The sequence below is a fragment of the Macaca nemestrina genome, chromosome 9, assembly GCF_043159975.1.
Source record: "Macaca nemestrina isolate mMacNem1 chromosome 9, mMacNem.hap1, whole genome shotgun sequence".
Lineage (NCBI taxonomy): Eukaryota > Metazoa > Chordata > Mammalia > Primates > Cercopithecidae > Macaca > Macaca nemestrina.
Window position 1 is genome coordinate 71,069,281 of NC_092133.1, and position 23,148 is coordinate 71,092,428.

The 23,148-nt window shown below is 38.4% G+C and overlaps 1 protein-coding gene across 7 annotated transcripts in view; it reads left to right on the forward strand.

Annotated features, from left to right (window-relative positions):
- Positions 1 to 18,093, forward strand: part of LOC105466223 (adenosine kinase) — a 567,753-nt gene extending 549,660 nt beyond the window's left edge. For all 7 annotated transcript variants that reach the window (XM_071069752.1, XM_071069756.1, XM_071069759.1 and 4 more), the window contains one exon: positions 11,881 to 18,093. In XM_071069752.1, the coding sequence (XP_070925853.1) occupies positions 11,881 to 12,005 (125 nt within the window). In that variant the 3' untranslated portion in view covers positions 12,006 to 18,093. The remainder of the gene's footprint in view (positions 1 to 11,880) is intronic.
- Positions 18,094 to 23,148: the final 5,055 nt, after the last annotated feature.

Sequence of the window (23,148 nt, forward strand, 5' to 3'; positions counted from 1 at the left end):
TATCTCGGCCTCCCAAAGTGCTGGGATTACAGGTGCAAGCCATCACACCTGGCCTGATTATTATTATTATTATTTTATGTTTTGTTTATTATGTATTTATTTTTTTTGAAACAGAGTCTCTGTCGCCCAGGCTGGAGTGCAGTGGCCCAATCTCAGCTCACTGCAAGCTCCACTTCCCGGGTTCACGCCATTCTCCTGCCTCAGCCTCCCAAGTAGTTGGGACTACAGGCGCCAGCCACCACACCAGACTAATTTTGGTTTTGTATTTTTAGTAGAGATGGGGTTTCACCGTGTTAGCCAGGATGGTCTCAATCTCCTGACCTTGTGATCTGCCTGCCTCGGCCTCCCAAAGTGCTGGGATTACAGACGTGAGCCACTGCGCCCGGCCCTGATTATTATTTTTAATGGGACTGTGTATGTTTTCTATTTATTCCTAATTTTACTGTTTCACTTTTTCCACATTTTCTACAGTTATTGGGTATGACTTTTATAATCAGAAAAACAATTTTTTACTTGCTTTCTTAAAAATAAATAATATCTTAGTGAAGGCCTGAGGGGTCCTTATAGGTGTAATATGGATGACCATGGAACTGCTATGGCTTCAGACTTTATATATATGAGGTATTGCTATCTATTCACGGTATTCTCTGACCTTTAAATTTATGTGGCTTAAAATATATTTTCAACACATAAACATTTGTATATTTTTCCAGGTGAACAGTGTACTACCTCGATGTATAATAACTTAAATTTAGTGTAAAATGAGTTTTTTTAGAACAAATTATATATATGTGTGTGTGTGTGTGTGTGTGTATATATATATATATATATATATCCAAAAACTTTAAAATGTTTAAACTCTACATAGGCATATGGTGGTCTACTATATATAAAAGGTTTCTGGGAACTATTTAAGAAGATAAAGATAGAGCCACTGACATGTATTTGTACTGTATCTTTGGGAAAACAATTTCAGCATAATACATACTTGTAAAAAGCGAATTAGTAAAACTGTATTCTGAATGGGCACAGAGGCTCACACCTGTAATCCCAGCACTTTGGGAGGCTGAAGTAGAAGGATTGCTTGAGCCCAGGAGTTCAGACCAGCCTGGGCCACATAGTGAGACTCCTCCATTTCTACAAAAAATAGAAAAGTTAGCCAGGCATAATGGCACACACCTGTAGTTCTAGCTACTCAGGAGGCTGAAGTGGGAGGATTGCTTGAGCCCAGGAGTACAAACAAAAACAAAAACAAAACTTTATTCTTCCAAGTTTATAAAGTGCAGCTTGCTTACTTGTTGACAAGCTGCTGAATGTAGAATGAACAGTACACAGTCTACTGAGTTTTAAGTTCCAGCTACCATGAAAAACTGTTAAGGAACTATAGATGGAAAAGAGAAAATGGACTCATAAAGACTTTGTTCATTTCCTTCTAAAATATCCCTAGCTCTTATTAAGTGTCTCCATTAAGGCCTCCATACCCACTAACAATATTTCTCGGTTCTCTATAAACGACACTAAGAAAATTCTAGATGTTATATCTCTTCTACAGTAACTACATGGAATAGACAGCTTAAGTTACATTGCCTTTTGACCACACCAGCAATCCCACCTCTGTGTGCTTTGAGGAAACTAGTGTAGCATCTCCTCTTTTTGCACAACTTAAACATATGTTTCAGGTCTCATGTCAAATACTAGATATAATTTGTCAATTTATTGATCACACTTCGTAACATCAGTAAAAGTCTAAATAAAATCAACCAGAAGATAATAGGTGCACCAATTGTTAATGAACAGAGGTTTATTTGGAAAGATTGTTCCAAGATTCAGAGCCAGCTAACAATAACCCTAAGAACCCAATTTATTGTCGATGAGAGATTCTCACCTTATGCCTCAACAGCTAGAGGACCTGAAGTCTATAATGTCTCCTAAAGCTGGAAAAGCCTGAGAGGTCCAGCTTGATACGCCTATCTGTAAAAGGATAGAGAGAAGGAACCAAAGTAAAAAGTCAACAACAACGGCCTCAGCATATGAGTTGTTGGAGACTTTTTCATATTGAACACACATTCAAAGTCAGTTTTTTAAGATTTTGCTTTTTGGACTCTTGGTAAGCCCAAATCTTGTTCTAAAAAGAGCAGATATTTTTGTTTTTGTTTTGTTTTGTTTTGTTTTAGATACTGTCTCACTCTGTCTCCCATGCTGGAGTGCAGTGGTACAATACGGCTCACTGCAGCCACAACCTCCCAGGCTTGGGTGATCCTCCCACCTCAGCCTCCTGAGTAAGTAGCTGAGACTACAGGCATGCACCACCATGCCTGGCTAAATTTTTGAATATTTCTGTAGAGACGGAATTTTGCCACATTGCCCAGGCTGGTCTCAAACTCCTGGCCTCAAATGATCTGTGTGCCTCAGCCCCACTAAGTACCATGCTTGACCTGTTTTTGTTTTTGTTGTTGTTGTTGTTGTTGCCCAAACTAGAGTACAGTAGGCTCAATCACAGCTCACTGCAGCCTCAACCTCCCAGCTCAAGCTCAGGTAGCTGGGATTACAGGTGCATGCCACCACACCCAACTAATTTTTTTTTTTTCTATAGAGATGAGTCTCCCTATGTTGCCCAGGCTGGTTTCCTGAGCTCAGATGATTCTCCCATCTCAGCCTCCCAAAGTGCTCAGATTAGAGGTGAGGCATGAGCCACCCCACCTAGCCTTTTTTTTTTTTTTTTTTTTTTAATACCTGCAAGCCACATTTATCTGCTATTGTGTTTACCAACCACACTCTGGGGCCTGAGGCTGTGTTTCAGTGAATGAAATATGAAAAAGGACTTTCTTTACTTGCTGATACAGTACAGTATTTGTATCTATTAATAGCATATTGTTATTGTTGGTATTTTTTTTTTTTTTTGAAAAACACTTTATTTGAATAATATACCTAAAATGCAGGGAACTTTTAAAAATAGAGATTGAGGCCAGGCATGGTGGCTCACACCTGTAATCCCAGCACTTTGGGAGGCCGAGGCAGGTGGATCACCTGCAGTCAGGAGTTCAAGACCAGCCTTGCCAACATGGTGAAACCCGTCTCTACTGAAAATACAAAAACTAGCCAGGTATAGTGGCGCACATCTATAATCCCAGCTACTCAGGAGGCTGAAGCAGGAGAATCACTTGAATGCTGGAGGTGGAGGTTGCAGTGAGCCAAGATCACACCACTGTACTCCAGCCTGGGTGACAGAGGAGACTCTGTCTCAAAAATAATAGTAATAAAATAGAGGGTGAAGGACCAAACATCCTATAGAAAAATAAGCAAAAGATAAAAATTAATTCACAGAGAGATTTGTTATTTAAAGATATATAAAAAGATGTTCAGCTTCACTTAATAAGAGAAATCCAGATTAAAATTATGCTGAACTATTTCTAACCCATCAGACTGGCAAAAATTCAAAAGCTGGACAGTATACTATATTGGTGAAGTTGTGGGGAAACGGGCACTCTTACATTACTAATAGAAATACAAAATCCTTAAACCTCTATGAAGAAGAATCACCAATAAAACTATATATGCATATAGTTACTCATTAACCTAGCAGTTCTACTTCTAAAATTTATCCTGAAGATATGCCCCTAACAACACAGAAATACATATGTGAAAGGTTATTCATTGCAGCATTGTTTATATTTTTAAGATATTGGAAACCATGTAAATGTCCACACATAGGAGATAGATTAAACTACAGTGTATTTATACATGGAGGTACTATGTAGCAGTAAAAAAGAATGAAGAAAATCTCTACCAATTGATGTAGAATGATTTCCAGGAGATTTTGTTTTTGTTTTGCTTTGTTTGTTTATTTGAGATGGAGTCTCGCTCTGTCGCCCAGGCTGGAGTGCAGTGGCACGATCTTAGCTCACTGCAACCTCTGCTTCCTGGATTCAGGCGATTCTTCTGCCTCAGCCTCCCAAGTGGCTGGGATTACAGGCACCTGCCCCCACACCCAGCTAATTTTTGTATTTTTAGTAGAGATGGGGTTTCACCATGTTGGCCAGGCAGGTCTCAAACTCCCAGCCGCAGGTGATCCGCCCGCCTCAGCCTCCCAAAGTGCTGGGATTACAGGTTTGATCCATGGCACCCAGCCTCCAAGAGATACTTTTAAGTGAAAAAAAAAAAAGCAAAGGGCAACTGTATTACCTCCTTTTGTGTTTAAAAAAAAAGAGAGAAAAGAAAAAAAGGAAGAAAACATGCATACATCTGCTTACCTTTACTAAAAGAATACAGGAAGATAAACCAGAAAACAATGAAAGTGGTTACTTACAAAGGATGGGGAGGAGGACATGGTAAAGAAAGTGACACTTCTTTGAGCATATCTTTTATAGAATTTTTACTTTTACTTTTAGAAACATGTTAATGTTCTACATATTTTTTAAATATTAAATCAATAAGGATAGAATGTAAGAAATGGGACTAAAACTGAAAGCAAACTGAAAAACATGAACCCAACTTTTTCCCATCTTAAGTAAAATGAGCTCCCCAAAGGGGGTAAAAAAGAGAACCAATCTGAGTAACATGCCGAACACAGTATTTGACTACATCAGAGAACAGAAAATTAACCCTAAACTCTTTTTAGTAGATTTGGATTTTTTTTCTTTTAAAGTTAGGGATGAAGTGACTTTGAAACTATTTGAGATGTATTACAAAAGTCAGTAAATAAATAAATTTGTTGATATTGTTGGGAAATAGGTTCTCACTATAGAAGAAGGAACATACAAATAATGGGATAAGGAAAGGCAAGAAAGAACCCTGTGGAGATGGACTAGAATTGGGAGTACTGGTGTCAGCTCAATTTCTAAACTAGGTCTCTGTACACACACATATATATATACAGTTAGGGATATAAGTGTGTGTGTACGTGACTATGTGTACATGCATACTTCCTAGCTCTGTTCATTTACAGAGTCTAGAAGCAAAGAGCACACCTGCCTCGCAGATCTTAGTCCCTAATACCATTCTATGCTAAAAAGAACCAGTTATCCTCAGATAAATGACTGATTCCAGGGCATAGTGGAGCCCAGAACATTATGGCAGAACATAAAGAAGTGATCAAAAATAATGTGATGGCATATTCAAGGACACAGGAGCCACCAGCCTGAATGGCTCCCACTGGCAAAAACTGGAATATTTTAAGGACCAAATTAATTAAGGGCTGTAAGGGATTATAAACCATTGATTTAAAAAGAATTGTGGACCGAGCGTGGTGGCTTGCACCTGTAATCCCAGCACTTTGGGAGGCTGAGGTGGGCAGACCACCTTAGGTTGAGAGTTTGAGACCAGCCTGTCCAACATGGTGAAAACCCATCTCTACTCAAAATACAAAAATTAGCCAGACATGGTGGCTCATGTAGTCCCAGCTGCTACTTGGGAGACTGAGGCAGGAGAGTCGCTTGATCCTGGGAGGTGGAGGTTGCAGTGAACCGAGATCATACCACTGCACTCTAGCCTTGGTGACGGAGCTCCAGACTCCACCAAACAAATAAAATAAAAATAATTGTGCATTCTTACTGATAATAAATAGATTTAAAATAATAAATGGGAGAAGAGGTAAGCTCTTGTTTATGGTAGAATGGTGAGGGCTGACTGGTAAATGTGAAAATCATTTCACACCTGGAGTGGGAGGGGGGTTGGAACTTCTGATAAAGAACAGAATATTTATGTGACTTTTGTTTTTTTTTTTTGAGATGGAGTCTCACTCTGTCACCCAGGCTGGAGTGCAGTGGCGTGATACTTGGCTCACTGCAAACTCTGCCTCCCAGATTCAAGCGATTCTCCTGCCTCAGCCTCCCAAGTAGCTGAGACTACAGGCGCCTGCCACCATGCCTGGCTAACTTTTGTATTTTTAGTAGAGACGAGGTTTCACCATATTGGCCAGGCTGGTCTCGAATTCCTGACCTTGTGATCCACCACACTTGGCCTCCCAAAGTGCTGGGATTACAGGCATGAGCCACCATGCCCAGCCAAATTTGATTTGAGGATTTGCTCAGTCTTTCTTTCTTTCTTCCTTTCTCTCTCTGGTTCCTTCCTTCCTTCCTTCCCTCCTTCCTTCCTTCCTTCCTCCCTCCCTGCCTCCCTCCCTCCCTCCCTTCCTTTCTTTTTTTTTGAGATGGAGTTTCACATTTGTTGCCCAGGCTGGTGTGCAGTGACATGATCTCGGCTCACTGCGACCTCCGCCTCCTGGGTTCAAGCAATTCTCCTGCCTCAGCCTCCCAAGTAGCTGGGATTGCAGGCACGTGACATCACACCTGGCTAATTTTTATATTTTTAGTAGAGACAGGGTTTCACCATGTTGGCCAGGCTGGTCTCAAACTCCTGACCTCATGATCTGCCTGCCTCAGCCTCCCAAAGTGTTGGGATTACACGTGTGAGCCACCGCGCCTGGCCTATGTGATCTTAAATTGTCTATTCACAAACTGCTTGTTAGATGCAAGGGAAAAAATAGGTACTATACAATGGAGAAGTAGGACAACACCTTGATCGGGTGATCAAAATTCCTGTCACTAGTGAACAGCAGATGGACATGATGTACCTCTAAATGGGACACTTTGAGAAGGATCCATCATAATATGTGTAGTAGTCTGCCTGGGAATGCATGATCATGAGAAAATGTTAGACAAACCCAAAATCAGAATCAGTCTATTAAAAATGGGAAAATAAATAAATAAATAATGGGATAAATGCGTCGGACACAGTGGCTCACACTTGTAATCCCAGCACTTTAGGAGACTGACGCAGGTGGATTGCTTGAGTCCAGGAGTTCGAGACCAGCCTGGGCAACATGGCAAAACCCCATCTACTAAAAGTACAAAAAAAATTAGCCAGGCATTGTGGTGTGCACCTGTGGTCCCAGCTACTCAGGAGGCAGAAGTGGGAGAATCACCTGAGCCTAGGGAGGTTGAGGCTGCAGTGAGCCAAAAAAAAATTACGCCACTGCACTCCAGCCTAGGCAATTGGAGTAAGACCCTGTCTCAAATAAATGAACAAATAAATTAAAAATTAGGTAGGGGATGACTGTATTCTTCAAAAGTGTCCATATCTCAAAAGTCAAAATCTGAGGAAATGTTTCAGATTTTTAAAAACTATAAAGGTACATCAGTTAAATCCTAAACTAGATTCTGTTCTAGAGGAGAAAATTTCTATATAGGACATTATTGGGTAATTGACTAAATTGAAATATGGACAGTAGATTAGATAACAGTGTTACTGAAGTTGATGTTGATGTCCACACTGTAGCTGTGTAAGAGAATATCCTTATTCTCAGAAAAGATACACTGAAGTTTTTAGAAGTAAAAAGATATGATAAATGTAACTTGCTCTCAAATAGTTCAGGGAAATAAAATTGTATAAAGAGAAAGAGTACATGCAAATGATGCAAAATGTTAACAATATTGTGCACCTGGGTAAAAGATGTACAGATGCTTTTTGTACTATTTTTATTCCTGCAAACTTTTTTCTGAATTTGGAATTATTTTCAAATAAAATACACTTTAAGCAGGCTAATAATTAAAAATCTAAACTAAAATTATATTGGGAAACATTATGCTAAGTGAAATAAGCTAGACACAAAAAGACAAATATTGTTAGAATAGGCAAATTTATAGAGACAAAAAGTAGAGTAGCACTTACCAGGGGTTGGAGGTAAAGAGGAGTGGGGAGTTATTGTTTAATGGGTACAGAGTTTCTTTTGGGGTGATGAAAAAGTTCTAAAAATGCATAGAGGTAATAGTTGCACATTGTGAATGTACTTAATGTCACTGAATTGTGCATTCAAAATTTGTTAAAATAGTAAATTTTATGTTATGTATCTTTTCCACAATAAAAGTATCTTGGGGATGTTTACTTACATTATAAAAGGATTCCCTACAATTCTTTAAATATAAGCTCCATTTGTTTATTTAAACAATTTTATACAACTTTCAAGATTCACATCAGCTCCTTTTTGAAGACTCTGCTTATAACTGATTATGTAGTATCTGTATTTCATTTTAGTTGGTTTTTAAAATAGATTATTGAAAAACTGACATTCACCTTGGGCAAAGATCTTAGCTTTTTTCAGCATCCAGGTTCTCCACTTGTCAAAGCAAAACACTCTTCAGAATACTTACTTCATTCATCATCTAGTTTTCTTAGAAGAAGGATGCTGGTGGTTTTGCTTCACAAAAATATTTCATAAACATAAGCTTTTTCTTTTTCTCACAATGATCATACCAGGGGGAATGAAGAAAACAGATGTTGCTTATAAGGCGTCTAATAGACATGTTTGCATTGTAAGCTGATCTGACTCTGAATTTGGCATCTGCTCCATTCACTGTGTGGACTGAGCATTTTAGCCTCACAGTTTGGCAGAAAAGTTAATATTGACTTTTGACTGTTACCTGAAAACTCAGTGATAAAATACTCTTACTAAACCTCTCGAGAGAGTGATTTTTACAGTGTCAGCAAATGTCTTTAAAATACATCATTCCATTAACCATATTAATTTTATTCTTTGGTTGGGAATACTTATTTATTTCATCTAATACAGAGCATTCCCTAAATCTGACTGGGAAAAGTCTGTGTGGTCAGAATGGTAGAAGAAGAAGGACATAAATCACTGATAATGTTCTCTACAGGTCATTATACCGCAGCTTCTCAATTAACCTTCATTCCCCTCAGGCTGCCCAGGGCCTCAGGGAAGGCCCAGAAGCCTAGCTGCAGCACAGTTGCTCATTATCATCTGCTCTTCTGAGCATTTGAGTGTTACTGCAACAGCTCAGGTTTCCCCTAAGGGGAAAGTAGCCCAGATTCTTCTGCTCTTGACCTGCCTTATTTGCAATTATCCTTTTTTTTCTTCTTTCACAGTTTTATTGTGGCATAATAGACATACAATAAACTGTACATATCTAAAGTGTACAATTGTATAACTTTGGACATATGTGTACACCCATGAAACCATTACTATGGACATATCCACTGCTCCCATGGCCTTTTCTAATCATGCCTTCCTGCTCCTTCTCATCCCCTTTTGGATTGTTTCCAGTTTGGGGCTATTGCAAATAAAGCTGCTGTGAACATTCATTTACAAGTCTTTGTGTGGATGTGTACTTTCATCTACCTTGGGTAAATACCTAGAAATAGAATGGGTCATATGATATGCGTATGTTTAGCTTTTTAAGACTGACAAGTGGTTTTGCAAAGTGGTCTCACCATTCTACAGTCCCACAATTAGTGTATGAGAGTTGATCGCACCCTTGCTAACACTTGTTATAGTCAGTCTTTTCAGTTTTAGCCATTCTGTGGGTGTGCAGTGGTATCTAATTGTGATTTTAATTTGCATTTTTAAAGAAATAATGATATTGAACATTTCATATGCTTATTTGGCATCTATCTTCTTTGCTAAAATGTTAAAGACTTTTGCCTACTTTGTATTGAGTTGTTTCTTGTTATTGAGGTACCAAGTATTTAATTGTGACAAAATTCAAATTATTTTTTCTTCTATAAAAGTTGTATTCTTAGCCAGGTGTGGTAGCTCACACCTGTAATCTCAGAGCTTTAGGAGGCCAAGGCAGGCAGATTACTTGAGCCCAGGAGTTCAAGACCAGCCTGAGCAACTAGGCAAAACCCCATCTCTACAAAAAATGCAAGAATTAGCCAGGCATGGTGGCACACGCCTGTAGTCCCAGCTACTGGGAAAGCTGAGGTGGGAGAAGAGCTTTCAGCCCAGAAGGTTGAGGCTACAGTGAGCCATGACTGTGCCACTGTACTCCAGCCTGAATGATAGTGAGACACAGTCTCAAAAATAAATAAATTTTTAAAAAAGAAAAGTTTGTACTTTTTACATCTTACTAAGTGATCTTTAGCAAACTCAAGATCACTAAGATTTTTTCCTATGTTTTCTCCTCAAGAGTTTTAGAATGTTACTCCTTACATTTATGTCTGTGATTCATTTCAGGTGAATTTTTGTAGATAGTGTAAGGTAAAGGTTGAAATGCTTTTTTTCCACACATGGTATCCATTGTTCTAACACAATTTGTTAGAGTATCCTTTCTCCATGGGATTGTTTGGGCACCTGTGTCAAAAATCAGTTGGCCATACAGAAGTAGGTTTATTTCTGGACTCTGTTCAGTTCCATTCATCTATTTGTCTATATGCTAATACCATAGTGTCTTGGTTATTATCATTCTATAATAAATTTTGAAATCAGATAGTATAAATCCTCTGGCCTGATTCTTCTTTTTCAAAGTTGAGTTTTCACTAACCTAGGTCCTTTGAATTTTCATATAAATTTTAGAAGCAGCTGGTCAGTTTCTATAAGAAAAACCTGCTAGAATTGTTATTGGTATTCCAATGAATTAATAGAAAAAATCCTGCAGAACTGATAATATTGAATCTTCTGACCTTTGAATACTTTATGTCTCTCTATTTATTTAGGCTTCTTTTATATTTCTCAGCATTGTCATTTTCAATGTGCAGGCCCTATACAACTTCTGTCAGATTTATTTTAAGGTACTTCAAATATTTGAAGTATGTGAAGTACCTTAGAATAAATATGGATAAATATTCTTAATATTAATTTTTAATTTTTTCATTGTTGAGACAGGGTCCTACTCTGTTGCCCAGGTTGGGGTGCAGTGATGTAATCATAGCTGACCACAGCCTCAACCTTCCTGGCTTAAGCAATCCTCTCACCTCAGCGTCCTGAGAAGCTAGGTTTACAGGCATGCACCACAACACCTGGCTAATTTTTGTATTTTTTGTAGAGACAGGATTTCGCCATGTTGCCCATATTGGTCTCAAACTCTTGAGCTCAAGCAACTCACCCGTCTTGGCCTCTCAAAGTGCTGGGATTATAGGCGTGAGCCACAATGCCTGACTTATTCTTAGTAACTTCTAATTGTTCATTGCTCGTATGTATAATTATATATACACATTACCAGTATAGATAATTTATTTTTGTATTTTTAGTGGAGATGGGGTTTCACCGTGTTGATTTTGAGACCCTGTCAACACATGCTTCCCTGTCCAGGTGCAGTGGTTCACGCCTGTAATCCCAGCACTTTGGGAGGCCAAGGCAGGTGGATCACCTGAGGTCAGGAGTTTGAGACCAGCCTGACCAACATGGTGAAACCCCCCATCTCTACTAAAAATACAAAAATTACCTGGGCGTGGTGGCAGGCACCTGTAATCCCAGCTACTCGGGAGGCTGAGGCAGAAGAATCGCTTGAACCTGGGAGGCAGAGATTGCAGTGAGCCGAGGTCATGCCGTTGCACTTTAGCCTGGGCAACAAGAGTGAAACTCCATCTCAAAAAAAAAAAAAAGACCAGATTGACTTGATGGCAAGTTGTTGTGTCGCAACTTGAGCTCTTTAGAATAAATATTAGGGGACGCTTATGATGTTTGGGAAGAGGCCTCCCGGCCAGGCACAGTGGCTCACGCCTGTAATCCCGGGCCAAGGCAGGCAGATCACGAGGTCAGGAGTTTAAGACAAGCCTGGTCAGCATGGTGAAACCCCATCTCTACTAAAACTACAAAAATTAGCTGGGAGTGGTGGTATATGCCTGTAGTCCCAGCTTCTCAGGAGGCTGAGGCAGGAGAATTGCTTGAACCTGGGAGGCGGAGGTTGCAGTGGCCAAGATGATACCACTGCACTCCAGTCTGGGTGACAGAGCAAGATTCTATCTCGGGGGAAAAAAAAAAAAAAAAAAAAAAAGACCTCCCTAATAGCAACGCTCAAGACTTTCTCTTACTGTCAAGGCTGAAGAATGAGATAGGTGCCTAGATCATATATTGGTCTGACCCAGTATAACATTTCTGCTGCTGTCACACAACACTCACGTTCTTTTTTGCCTGTGTTCTAGGTTTTCTGTCTCAACTGGTCTCTGACAAGCCTCTGACTGAATGTATCCGTGCTGGCCACTATGCAGCAAGCGTCATAATTAGACGGACTGGCTGCACCTTTCCTGAGAAGCCAGATTTCCACTGATGGAAGAGCCAAAAGCACAAGCCCAGGAGTGCAGACACTGCCCTGATTGCTTCCTGAGAATTCCCATATTAATAAAGAAGAAAATTATCTGCCATTTTTTCCTACTATAATAATGCTGAATCTTAATTTAGAGGGTACAAGGGTACGGTAATGCTTGTAGAATCTTTATTATCTCAACAATCTAAAAAATGATGTTTATTTCCATAGTTTGATAGTGCCACTTAAATGCCAATTAAACAAAACTATAACATTTCAATATAAATTTTTATTTCATTTGCAATTACTTTGTAAATTCATGTGTATTTAGTACACTGATTCTTTTTTTACATTTCTGCTTTGAATGCAGATGCAATTTAATATAATAGATTTTTTAATGAATTAATCTTAACATAGTAATCTTTAGCTTTTTATACAAATATATTTAATTTAGGAGTATATGTGTGTCTATACACACACATGCATAAATATACCACATATATACCTGATAGTCAAATAAGGTACAGAAATTTTATCTTGTCAAATTATGCCAGATAATCTCTTTAATGTGCACTCAAACATGTAATAAACTTTGGATAATTAAATAATGTGCCAAATTTAAGTTGTATTACAATATTCAAGTCATAGTCTTTTGGAACTCTGTAATTTGATACAAACAAAAACTTGTCATATAGGAATTTTTTTCTGTCTTTTCCCCGTGTACGGCAAACTGAGGAAGAAAGATCATTAGTTAATACTGGGCCCTGAAATGTTACCCAATTTGTTAATGGAATTATGAAGAACAGCAACATAATACACTGAAGAATAACTTAGTATCAGAGACCAATAAATCCTTTTTTTAAGGAAGACAAAATGGTATAATTGGACTTCTGGAGTCAGACTTAGTTACCTTTATATGTGACCTCAGTTTCCTTTTTGTAAAATGGGATAATAACCCTTACATAGCAGGTCATTGAGATGATTTGAGAGAGATTACCAAGTATAAGATATTTGTTTTAATGCCTTGTAAATGCTTAATAAGTAGCTGCTCTTATTATCATTATGATTTTTTCTTTTTTAAGAAAAAAAGATAATGTTTGTAAAACTGAATTCAAATCATAGGAAAGGATTTGGCCAGGCGCTGTGGCTCACGCCTGTAATTCCAACACTTTGGGAGGCCAAGGTGGGAGAATCACTTGAGCCCAGGAGTTCAAGACCAGCCTGGGTAACAAAGTGAGGCCCCACCTCTACAAAAAGTTTTTAAATTATCCAGCCACAGGCTGGGCACAGTGGCTTACACCTGTAATTCCACCACTTTGGGATGAGGCAGGTATCACTTGAGGTCAAGAGTTCAAGACCAACCCGGCCACCATGTTGGTAAAACTCTATCTCTATTAAAAACACAAAAATTAGCCAGGCATGGTGGTGGGTGCCTGTAATTCCAACTACTTGGGAGGCTGACACAGGAGAATTGCTTGAACCCAGGAGGCGGAGGTTGCAGTGAGCCAAGATCACACCACTGCACTCCAGCCTGGGCAACAGAGTGAGACTCCATCTCAAAAAAAAAAAAAAAAAAATTAGCTGTGGTGGTTTGCACCTGTAGGCTCAGCTACTCAGGAGGCTGAGTTGGGAGGATCGCTTGAGCCCAGGAGTCTGAGGCTATAGTGAGCCATGATCACACCACTGTACTACAGCCTGGGCAACAGAGCAAGACCTTGTCTCAAATAAATAAATATATAAAGTCAAAAACTTGTATGTTGAACTATAGAAAGTTGAGGACTATCTATAGTGCAATTAATTTAAATGTAAAGTAGTTTGATATTTTACAGTGGTGCCAAAGCGATCCAATGGGGAAAGGAAAATCTTTTCAATAGATGATGCTATAAAAACTTGATATGCATAAGGAAAAAAAATGAATCTTTGACTCTGACCTCATACCATACAAAAAATTAGAGATAAATCATGGTCACAACAGAAAAGCTAAAACTATTATACTTATAGAAGAAAACAGGAGAATATTTTCACAAGTTGGGGTAAGCAAAAGTTCTTGGAAGGAACCATGAGAGCATGAGAGCACTAACTATATAACAAAAATATTAATAAATTAGATTTCAAAAAATTAAAACTTTATGTTCATCAAAAGACACCCTTAAGATACCCCACAGGCCAGGATACAATAATCACAACACATATATCTGAATTTATATGCAGAATGTATCTTAATACTCTCATACTCAAAAATACAAATACTTTACAAAAGAAGATATATGAGTCACTAATAAGTACATGATAAAGTGTCAACATTGTTATCATGGGAGAAATGAATTTTAAGACCTCATTGAGAATACTACTACACTAGAATGACTAAAATTAAAATGACAACACCAAATGTTGGAGAGGACATGCAGCAACATTGCTGATGGACTGAACAACCACTGAACATTGCCGAAGTAAACTTGAACCACCACTTTGGGAAAAGGCCCTTAAGTTTTTAATAAAAAAGTAAACATACACCTATTCTTTCATCCAGTTGTTTCACTTCTGGGTATTTACCTACAGAAGTGAAAGTATATGTCCACCAAAGGAATTGTAGCAGTTTTATTCATCATTGCCAAAAACTGGAAAGGGATAGTTGTCCATCAGCAGGAGAGCAGATAAACTGATACATTCAAACAGTGGAATAATACTTAGCAAAAGAGGACTGAGTGTGGTGGCCCATGCCTATAATCCCAGCAATTTGGGAGGCTGATGTGGGAGGATCACCTGAACCCAGGAGTTAAGACCAGCCTGGACAATATAGTGAGGCCCCCATCTCTACAGAGAAAAGCAAAATTAGCTGGGTATGGTGGTGCACACCTGTATTTGCTACCCAGGAGGCTGAGGTAGGAGTTGCTTGAGCCCAGAAGGTCAAGACTGCAGTGAGCCATGATTGGGTCACTGCACTCTAACCTGGGTGACAGAGGGAGACCCTCTCTCAAAAAGAAAAAATAGCAAAAGGAAGAAATTAACTGCTGATAAAACAACATGAATCAGTTCAACAATAAAATAAAATAAATTTAAAAAAAACCTTACTGAGGAAACCAGATACAAAAGCATACAAACTGAGATTCCATGTATTTGAAAGTCTAGAACAACCAAAACCAACCTATAGTGAAAAAGAGCAGTGGTTGCTTTTGCAGGGGAGAAGGAAAGTGGAAACTGACTAGAAAGGGTCATGAGGGGACTTTGTGAACTGCTGCTGATGTGCTGCATCATAATAGGATTACACAGGTATATACATTTGTCAATGCTCAGGAAATAGCCCACTTAAGTTGTGATTTCATTATATTTAGGTTTTACCTCACACACACAGAAAGAATTATAGGCTGGCCGTGGTGACTCACACCTGTTACCCCAGCACTTTGGGAGGCCAAGGTGGGTGGATCACTTCGGGCAACATGGTGGAACCCCATCTCTACAAAAAAAAAATACAAAAATTAACTGGGCATGGTTGTGCATGCCTATGATCCCAGCTACTCAGGAGGCTGAGATGGGAGGATCACTTGATCCCCAGAGGCTGAGGATGCAGTGAGCCTTGATTGCACAACTGTATTCCAGCCTGAGGGAAAGTCTGCCTCAAAAAAAAAAAAAAAGAATTATATGCAAATAATGAATTCTAGTTAAATAAAATACATACTGATAGAGATAAAGTGTACTGAGGTTTTCAACCTATGGTAAAGTGCATCAAGAAATAAGAAACATAAAGAGGGAGATGAGTAGATGAAAGATAAGGTAAATATAACAAAAATTTTTTTGAGACGGGGGCTTACTCTGTTGCCCAGGCTGGAGTGCAATGGCACCATCTCAGCTCACTACACGACTTCGACCTCCTGGGCTCAAGCAATTCTCATGCCTCAGCCACCCTAGTAGCTGGAATTATAGGCATGTGTCACCACGCCTGGCTAATTTTTGTATTTTTAGTAGAGATGGGGTTTTGCCATGCTGGCCAGGCTGGTCTCACTCCTGGCCTCAAGCGATCCTCCTGCCTCAGCCTCCCAAAGTGCCGGGATTAAAGATAAGAGCCAATTTCCTATTTTTTAAAGGGCTGAATAGTATTTGATTGTGTATATAGATCACATTCTAAAAATGCATTTATCCATTGATGGGCACTTTGGTTGTTTCCATATCTTGGCTATTGTGAATAATGCTGCTGGGAGCATGAGAGAACAGACATGTCTGTGACATACCAATTCCATTTCCTTTGGGTATATGCCCAAGAAGTGGGATTGTTGGATCATGTGGTAATTATATTTTTAGTTTTTTGAGGAACCTCCATGCTGTTTTCCAAAATGACTGTACTAATTTACAATATCACCAACAGTATGCAAGGGTTCCCTTTTCTCCACATCCTCACCAGCATTTCTTATCTTTCGTGTTTTTGATAATAGCCAATCCAACAGGTGAGAGGTGATACCTCATTGTGGTTTTAATTTGCACTTCTCTGATGACTAGAGATCTTGAGCATTTTTTCCCATATTTGTTGGCCATTCATATGTCTTCTTTTGTGAAATGTCTATTCATGTCTTTTTCACATTTTAAATAGGGTTATTTGTTTTCTTATTACCGAGTAGTTTGAGCTCCTTATATATTTTGAATATTAGCCCCTTATGCAATGTATGATTTACAAATATTTTCTTCCAATCTGTGGGATGTATTTTCATTTATTAATTCTTTACTATGCAGAAGCTTTTTAGTTCGATGTAATCCTATTTTTGTTTTCATTGCCTGTGCTTTTGGAGTCATATTCAGGAAACTGTTGTCCAGATCAATGTCATGAAGTTTTTCTCCTGTTTTCTTCTAGTAGTTTTATAGTTTCAGATGTTACATTTAACTCTTTACACTCTGTTGCCTAGGTTGAAGGGCAATAGTGCAATCACGGCTCACTGCAACCCCAACCTCCCAAGCTCAAACAATCCTCCCACCTTAGCCTCCCAAGTAGCTGAGACCGCAGGCATGCACTACCACATCCAGCTAATTTACTTTTTTTTTTTTTTATAGATAGGGTCGCCCTATGTTTCCCAGGCTGGTCTCAAACTCCTGGCTCAAGTGATCCTCCCACCTCAGCCCCCCAAAGTGCTGGCATTACACAGCACCTGGCAAAGTTGTTTATTGTATGAGGTGAGATAAGGAGCTATTTTCATTCTTCCATTTATGGATATCCACATGTGGAAGAATGGAATTTTTTTCAGCACCATTTATTGAAAAGACTGTCCTTTCCCCTTTGTGTGTTCTTGGCACCTTTGTCATAAATCGATTGACCATAGATATATGGATTTACTTCTGGAATCTATCCTATTCCATTGGTCAATATGTCTGTTTTTAATGCCAGTACCATACAGTTTGGTTACTATAGCTTTCTAATAGATTTTGAAATCCAGTAGTGTGATGCCTCCTCCTTTGTTCTTGGTAGTCAAGATTGCTTTGGTTATTCAAGTCTTAAGTGCTTCTATATAAATTTTAGGACTTTTTTTTTCTCTTTCTGTGAAGAATGGTATTGGAGGCCAGGTGTAGTGATTTACACCTGTAATCTCAGCACTTTGGGAAGCTGAGGCAGGCAGATTACTTGAGCTCAGGAGTTTGAGACCAGCCTGGGCAACAAAGTAAGACCCCGTGTCTATAAAACATACAAAAATTAGCCAGATATAGTGGCATGTACCTGTAGTCCCAGCTAGTCAGGAGGTGGAGGTGGGAGAATGGCTTGAGCTTGGGAGGGAGAAATTGCAGTGAGCACTCCTGCCTGGGCAACAGAGCCAGACCCTGTCTCCAAAAAAAAAAAGAATGCCACTGGACTTTTGGACTTTTGATAGGGGTTGCATCACTTTGGGTAGTTGGACATTTTTAAAATATTAATTCTTCAATGCATGAACAAAGGATATCTTTCCACTTATTTATGTCCTCTTTAGTTTCTTTTTTAATATATTTAATGTATCCAACTGATTCTTAAATTTCTTTCATCAATGTTTATAGTTTTTAGTATACAAATCTTTTACTTCCTTGGTTAAATTTACTCCTAAATAATTTGTTCTTTTGCTGCTATTGTAAATGGGATTGTTTTCTTTTTTTTTTTTTTTTTTCCAGATAGATCATTGTTAGTGTATGAAAGCACTACTCTTTTGTATGTTGATTTTGTATCCTGCAACTGTAGTTCATTCATTTGTCAGTTCTAATATTTTTTTGGTGGAATCTTTTGGATTTTGTGTATATAAAATTCTATCATCCACACAGACAATTTCACTTTTTCTTTTCCTATTTGGATGCCTTTTATTTTCTTTTCTTGCCTAATTACTCTGGCTGACACTTCTAGTAATATTTTGAGCCAAAGTGGTGGGAATGGGCATCTTTGTCTTATTCTTGATCTTAGAGAAAGATCCTTCAACTTTTCGTCACTGAGTATAATATTAGCTGTGGCCCTGTCATATATGGCCTTAATTGTATTGAGGAACATTCTTTCTATACCTAACTTGCTGAGAGTTTTTATCATAAATAGATCTTGAATTTTGTCAAATGTTTTTTCTGCATCTATTGAGATGATCACATGATTTTTATCTTTCATTCTATTAATATGATGAATCACATTTATTGATTTGAATATGTTTAATCAGCCTTACATCCCAGGGATAAATCCCATTTGATCATGGTAAATAATCCTTGAATATACTATTGAATAGGCTTTGCTAGTATTTTGTTGAGGATTTTTTACATTTATATTCATCATTGATATTGGCTGGTAGTTTTATTTACTTGTAGTGTCTTTGACTGGCATTGGTATTAGGTTAATAATGACCTTGTTTAGAAGTATTCCCTCCTCTTCAATTTGGTGGAAGAATTTGAGAAGGATTGGTATTAGTTCTTCTGTAAATGGTAGAATTCAGCCACGAAGTCTTCTGATCCTGGGCTTTTTTTTATGGGAGACTTTTAATTACAGACTTAATCTACTTACTCATTATTGGTCTGTTCAGATTTCCAATTTCTTCATGATTCGGTCTTGGCAGGTTATATGTTTCCAGGAATGTACCATTTCTTCCAGGTTGTTCAGTTTTTTTGGTTTCGTAGTACTCTTTTATGATGTTTCGTATTTCTGTGTGTGTTATCAGTTGTAATGCCTCCTCTTCCACTTTTATTTTCCTTTTTGTCACCCAGACTGGAGTAGAGTGATGTGACACAACTCACTGTAACCTCAAACTCCTAGGCTCAAGTGATCCTCTGCCCTTCATTAGCTTCCCAGTCGGCTAGGACTACAGGTGTTCACTACCACACCCAGCTAACTTTTTCTTTTAACTTTTTTTTTTTTTTTAAGAGGCAGGGTCCTGCTATGTTTCCCAGGCTGAGCTCAAAGTCATCTTCCCACCTTGACCTCCCAAAGTGCTGTAATAACAGGTATGAGCCACCATGCCTGGTCCCATTTTATTTATTTGAGTCTTTTCTCTTTTATTTCTTATTCTAGCCAAGAGTCCCTTTCATGGCTGGGCATGGTGGCTCACGCCTATAATCCCAGCACTCTGGGAGGCCAAGATGGGTGGATCAACTGAGGTTAGGAGTTTGAGACCAGCCTGGCCAACATGGTGAAACCCCATCTCTACTAAAAATACAAAAATTAGCCAGGTGTGGTGGCGGACACTGTAATCCCAGCTACTTGGGCTGAGGAAGGAGAATGGCTTGAGCCTGGGAGGCAGAGGTTGCAGTGAGCTGAGATCGTGCCATTGCACTCCAGCCTGGGTGACAGAGCGAGAATCCATCTCAAAAGAAAAAAAAAAAGAGTCCATTTCATTTAGCTTTTCAAAAACCAATTTTGTTGATCTTTTCTATTGATTGTCTAGTCTCTAATCATTTATTTCTTCCTTCCTTCTGCTAACTTTGGGCTTAGTTTGTTCTTCTTCTAGTTCCTTGAGGTGTTACATTTGTTTATTTGATAACTTTTCTCATTTTGAAGGTAGGCATTTTTTGCTATAAACTTTACTCTTAGAACTGTATTGCACAAATTTTGGTATGTTTTGTTTTCATTTTTGTCTCAAGACTTTTTAAAATTTCCCCTCTAATTTATTATTTGACTGAAAGAATATGTAGAATGTTCTTTTTGTGTCAGTTAGGTTTATTTGGTCTGAAGTATAGTTCAAGTACAATGCTTCCTTATTGATTATCTGTCTGAATGATCTGTCTGTTGTTGGAATTGAGATATTAAAATCCCCTACTATTATGGCGTTCCTCCAGTCTATGTGTTCCTTCAGATCTCTTAATGTTTGCTTTATATATTTAGATGCTATGATGTTGGGTGTATATGTATTTACAATTGTAATATTCTCTTGATTAATTGACCCCTTATTACCATATAATGACCTTCTTTGTCTCTATTTACAGTTTTTTATCTGAAGTCTGTTTTATCAGGGCTGAGCATGGTGGCTCACGTCTATAATCCCAGCACTTTGGGAGGCCAAGGCAGACGAATCATCTGAGTCAGGAATTCAAGACCAACCTGGCCAACATAGTAAAACCCCAGCTCTACTAAAATACAAAAATTAGCTAGGCATGGTGGTGTATGCCTGTAGTCCCAGCTACTCGGGAGGCTGAGGCGGGAGAATTGCCTGAACTTGGGAGGTGGAGGTTGTAGTGAGCCAAGATCATGCCAGTACACTCCAGCCTGAATGACAGAGCAAGACTCCATCTCAAAAAAAAAAAAAAAAAAAAAAAAAGCATATTTTATCTGAAATAAGTGTAGCTACCCCTGCTTTCTTTTGGTTTCCATTTGCATCGAATATTTTTCCCATATCTTCACTTTTCATCTGTGAGTGTCCTTTAAGGTGATATGAATCTCTCACAGGCTGCATATAGTTGGGTCTTGGTTTTTTGTTTTTTAAAATCCATTCAGCCACTCTGTACCTTTTGATTGGATAATTTAATCCATTTATATTCAACATAACTATTACTAGGTAGGAATTTACCAGCACCATCTTGATCATTTTTTTCTTATTGCTTTGTAGATGCTTTGTTCCTTTCTTCCTCTGTTGCTTTCTTCCTTTTGGGTTTGATGGCTTTCTGTAGTGGTATGCTGAGTCTTTTCCTTTTATCTCTTTTCTATCTAAGTTTTTGCTGTGTAGTTACCCTGAAGCTTACATAAAACATCTTATAACTGGCTACTTTAAGCTACTGACTATTTAACTTTGATTATTTATACAAACTCTATACTTGTACTCCCCCCTCCCATGTTTTATGTTTTTGTCAAAATTTACATCTTTTATTATTTGAATCTTAACAAATTATTGTAGCTCTTCATATGTATGTAGTTGTTCATACTTTTGCTTCTTAACTTTTATACTACAGATATAGTTGATTTACTCACTGCCCTTACCATATTAGAGTGTTTTGGATTTCACAACATACTTACTTTAACCAATGACTTTTATGCTTTTATATGTTTTAATGTTACTAAATACATCCTTTTCCTTCAGCTTGAAGAAGTTCCTTTAGCATTTCTTGTAAGCCAGGTCTAGTGGTGATAAACTCTCTCAGCTTTTATTTGTCTGAAAACATCTTTATAACTCCTTCTTTATTGAAAGACAAGATTGCTGGGTATAGTATCATGGGTTGACAGGTTTTTTTTCTTTGAGGTTTTTGAATGTGTCATACTGCTTCCTTCTAGCCTGCCTTTGCTGCTTCCCAAACTCTGTCTTTGTTTTAACTTTTACCAATTTGATTATGATATGTCTCAACATGGCTCTCTTTTGATACATCCTATTTGGTTTCTTTTGGGCTTCCTGAATCTGGATTTCTATGTTTTTCACCCAGGCTTAGGAAGTTTTCTGCCATTATTACTTTGAAAATGTTTTCTGTCCTTTTCTCTCTCCCTTCTCCTTCAGGTATACCAATAATGTTTATGTTGTTACATTTGGTGGTGTTCCATAAGTCTTTTAAGCTATCATTACTCTTTTAAGCTCTTTTTGTTTTTGTTCCTCAGATTGGATGATTTCTAATGATCCGTCTTTAAGTTAAATATCCTTTCTTCTGCTTTATCTAGATGGCTGTTGAATCCCTCTATTTAATTTTTCAGTTCAGTCATAGTATTATTCAGCTCTATGATTTCTGTTTGGTACTTTGTTTTCTTTTGGTTTTTGTTTTGTTTTGTTTTTGAGATAGGCTCTTGCTCTTTTGCCCAGGCTGAAGTGTAGTGGCACAATCATGGCTCACTGGAGCTTTGACCTCTTAAGTTCAAGCAATCTTCCCACCTCAGCCCCTTGAGTAGCTGGAAACAAAGGCATGCACCACCACACCTAGCTAATTTTTTAATAAAAGTTTTTATGGAGATACATCTCCCTGTGTTGCCCAGGCTGGTCTCAAACTCCTGGGCTCAAGCAATCCTCCCACCTTAGCCTCCAAAAGTGCTGGGATTACAGGCATGAGCCACTGCTCCCACACCCTGATTGGTACTTTTTAATACTGTCTCTTTGTTGAAATTCTCAGTTCTTACATTGCTCTCCTGACCTCAGTGAGCATCTTTATAACCATTATTTTCTATTCCCTGTTGGGTAAATTGCATCTCCACTTCACATCAGTTCTAGAGATTTATCTTGTTCTTTTTTTGGAAATATACTTTCCTATTTTTTCCATTTACCTTGCCTTTTTTTCTGTACATTAGATAGGAACAGCCTTTCCTAGTCTTGTCAGACTGGCCTCATATAGAGAATCTCACCAATCCATCTGGCCAGAGACTTTAAATTTTCTCTGAAATCTTTATGTTCATCCAAATGGCTCTTTCTGGTTTTGGTGGCCCCTTGGAGATTAGAATGTGCCATGTCCTGGCCAGGCACAGTAGCTTAAGCCTGTAATCCCAGTACTTTAGGAGGCCAAGACAGGAGGATCGCTTGAGCCCAAGAGTTTGAGACCAGCCTGGACAACATAATAAGGCTCTATCTCTATATTAATATATTACATAAAAATAAAGAGAGAAAAAAAGAATATGCTATGTCCTCTCCATACCCCAGGATTGGTAAGGTAGAAGCAGACTCTCTTGATATACCTGGAAAGGTTGAGGTGTTGCATATGTGTTCCAGTTCCTTCTCTCTTCACAGTGAAGCTTAGTGCAAGCATTTTCTCCCACCCTCTCTGCACAAAACTGGGGAGAGAATCTGTGGTAAAT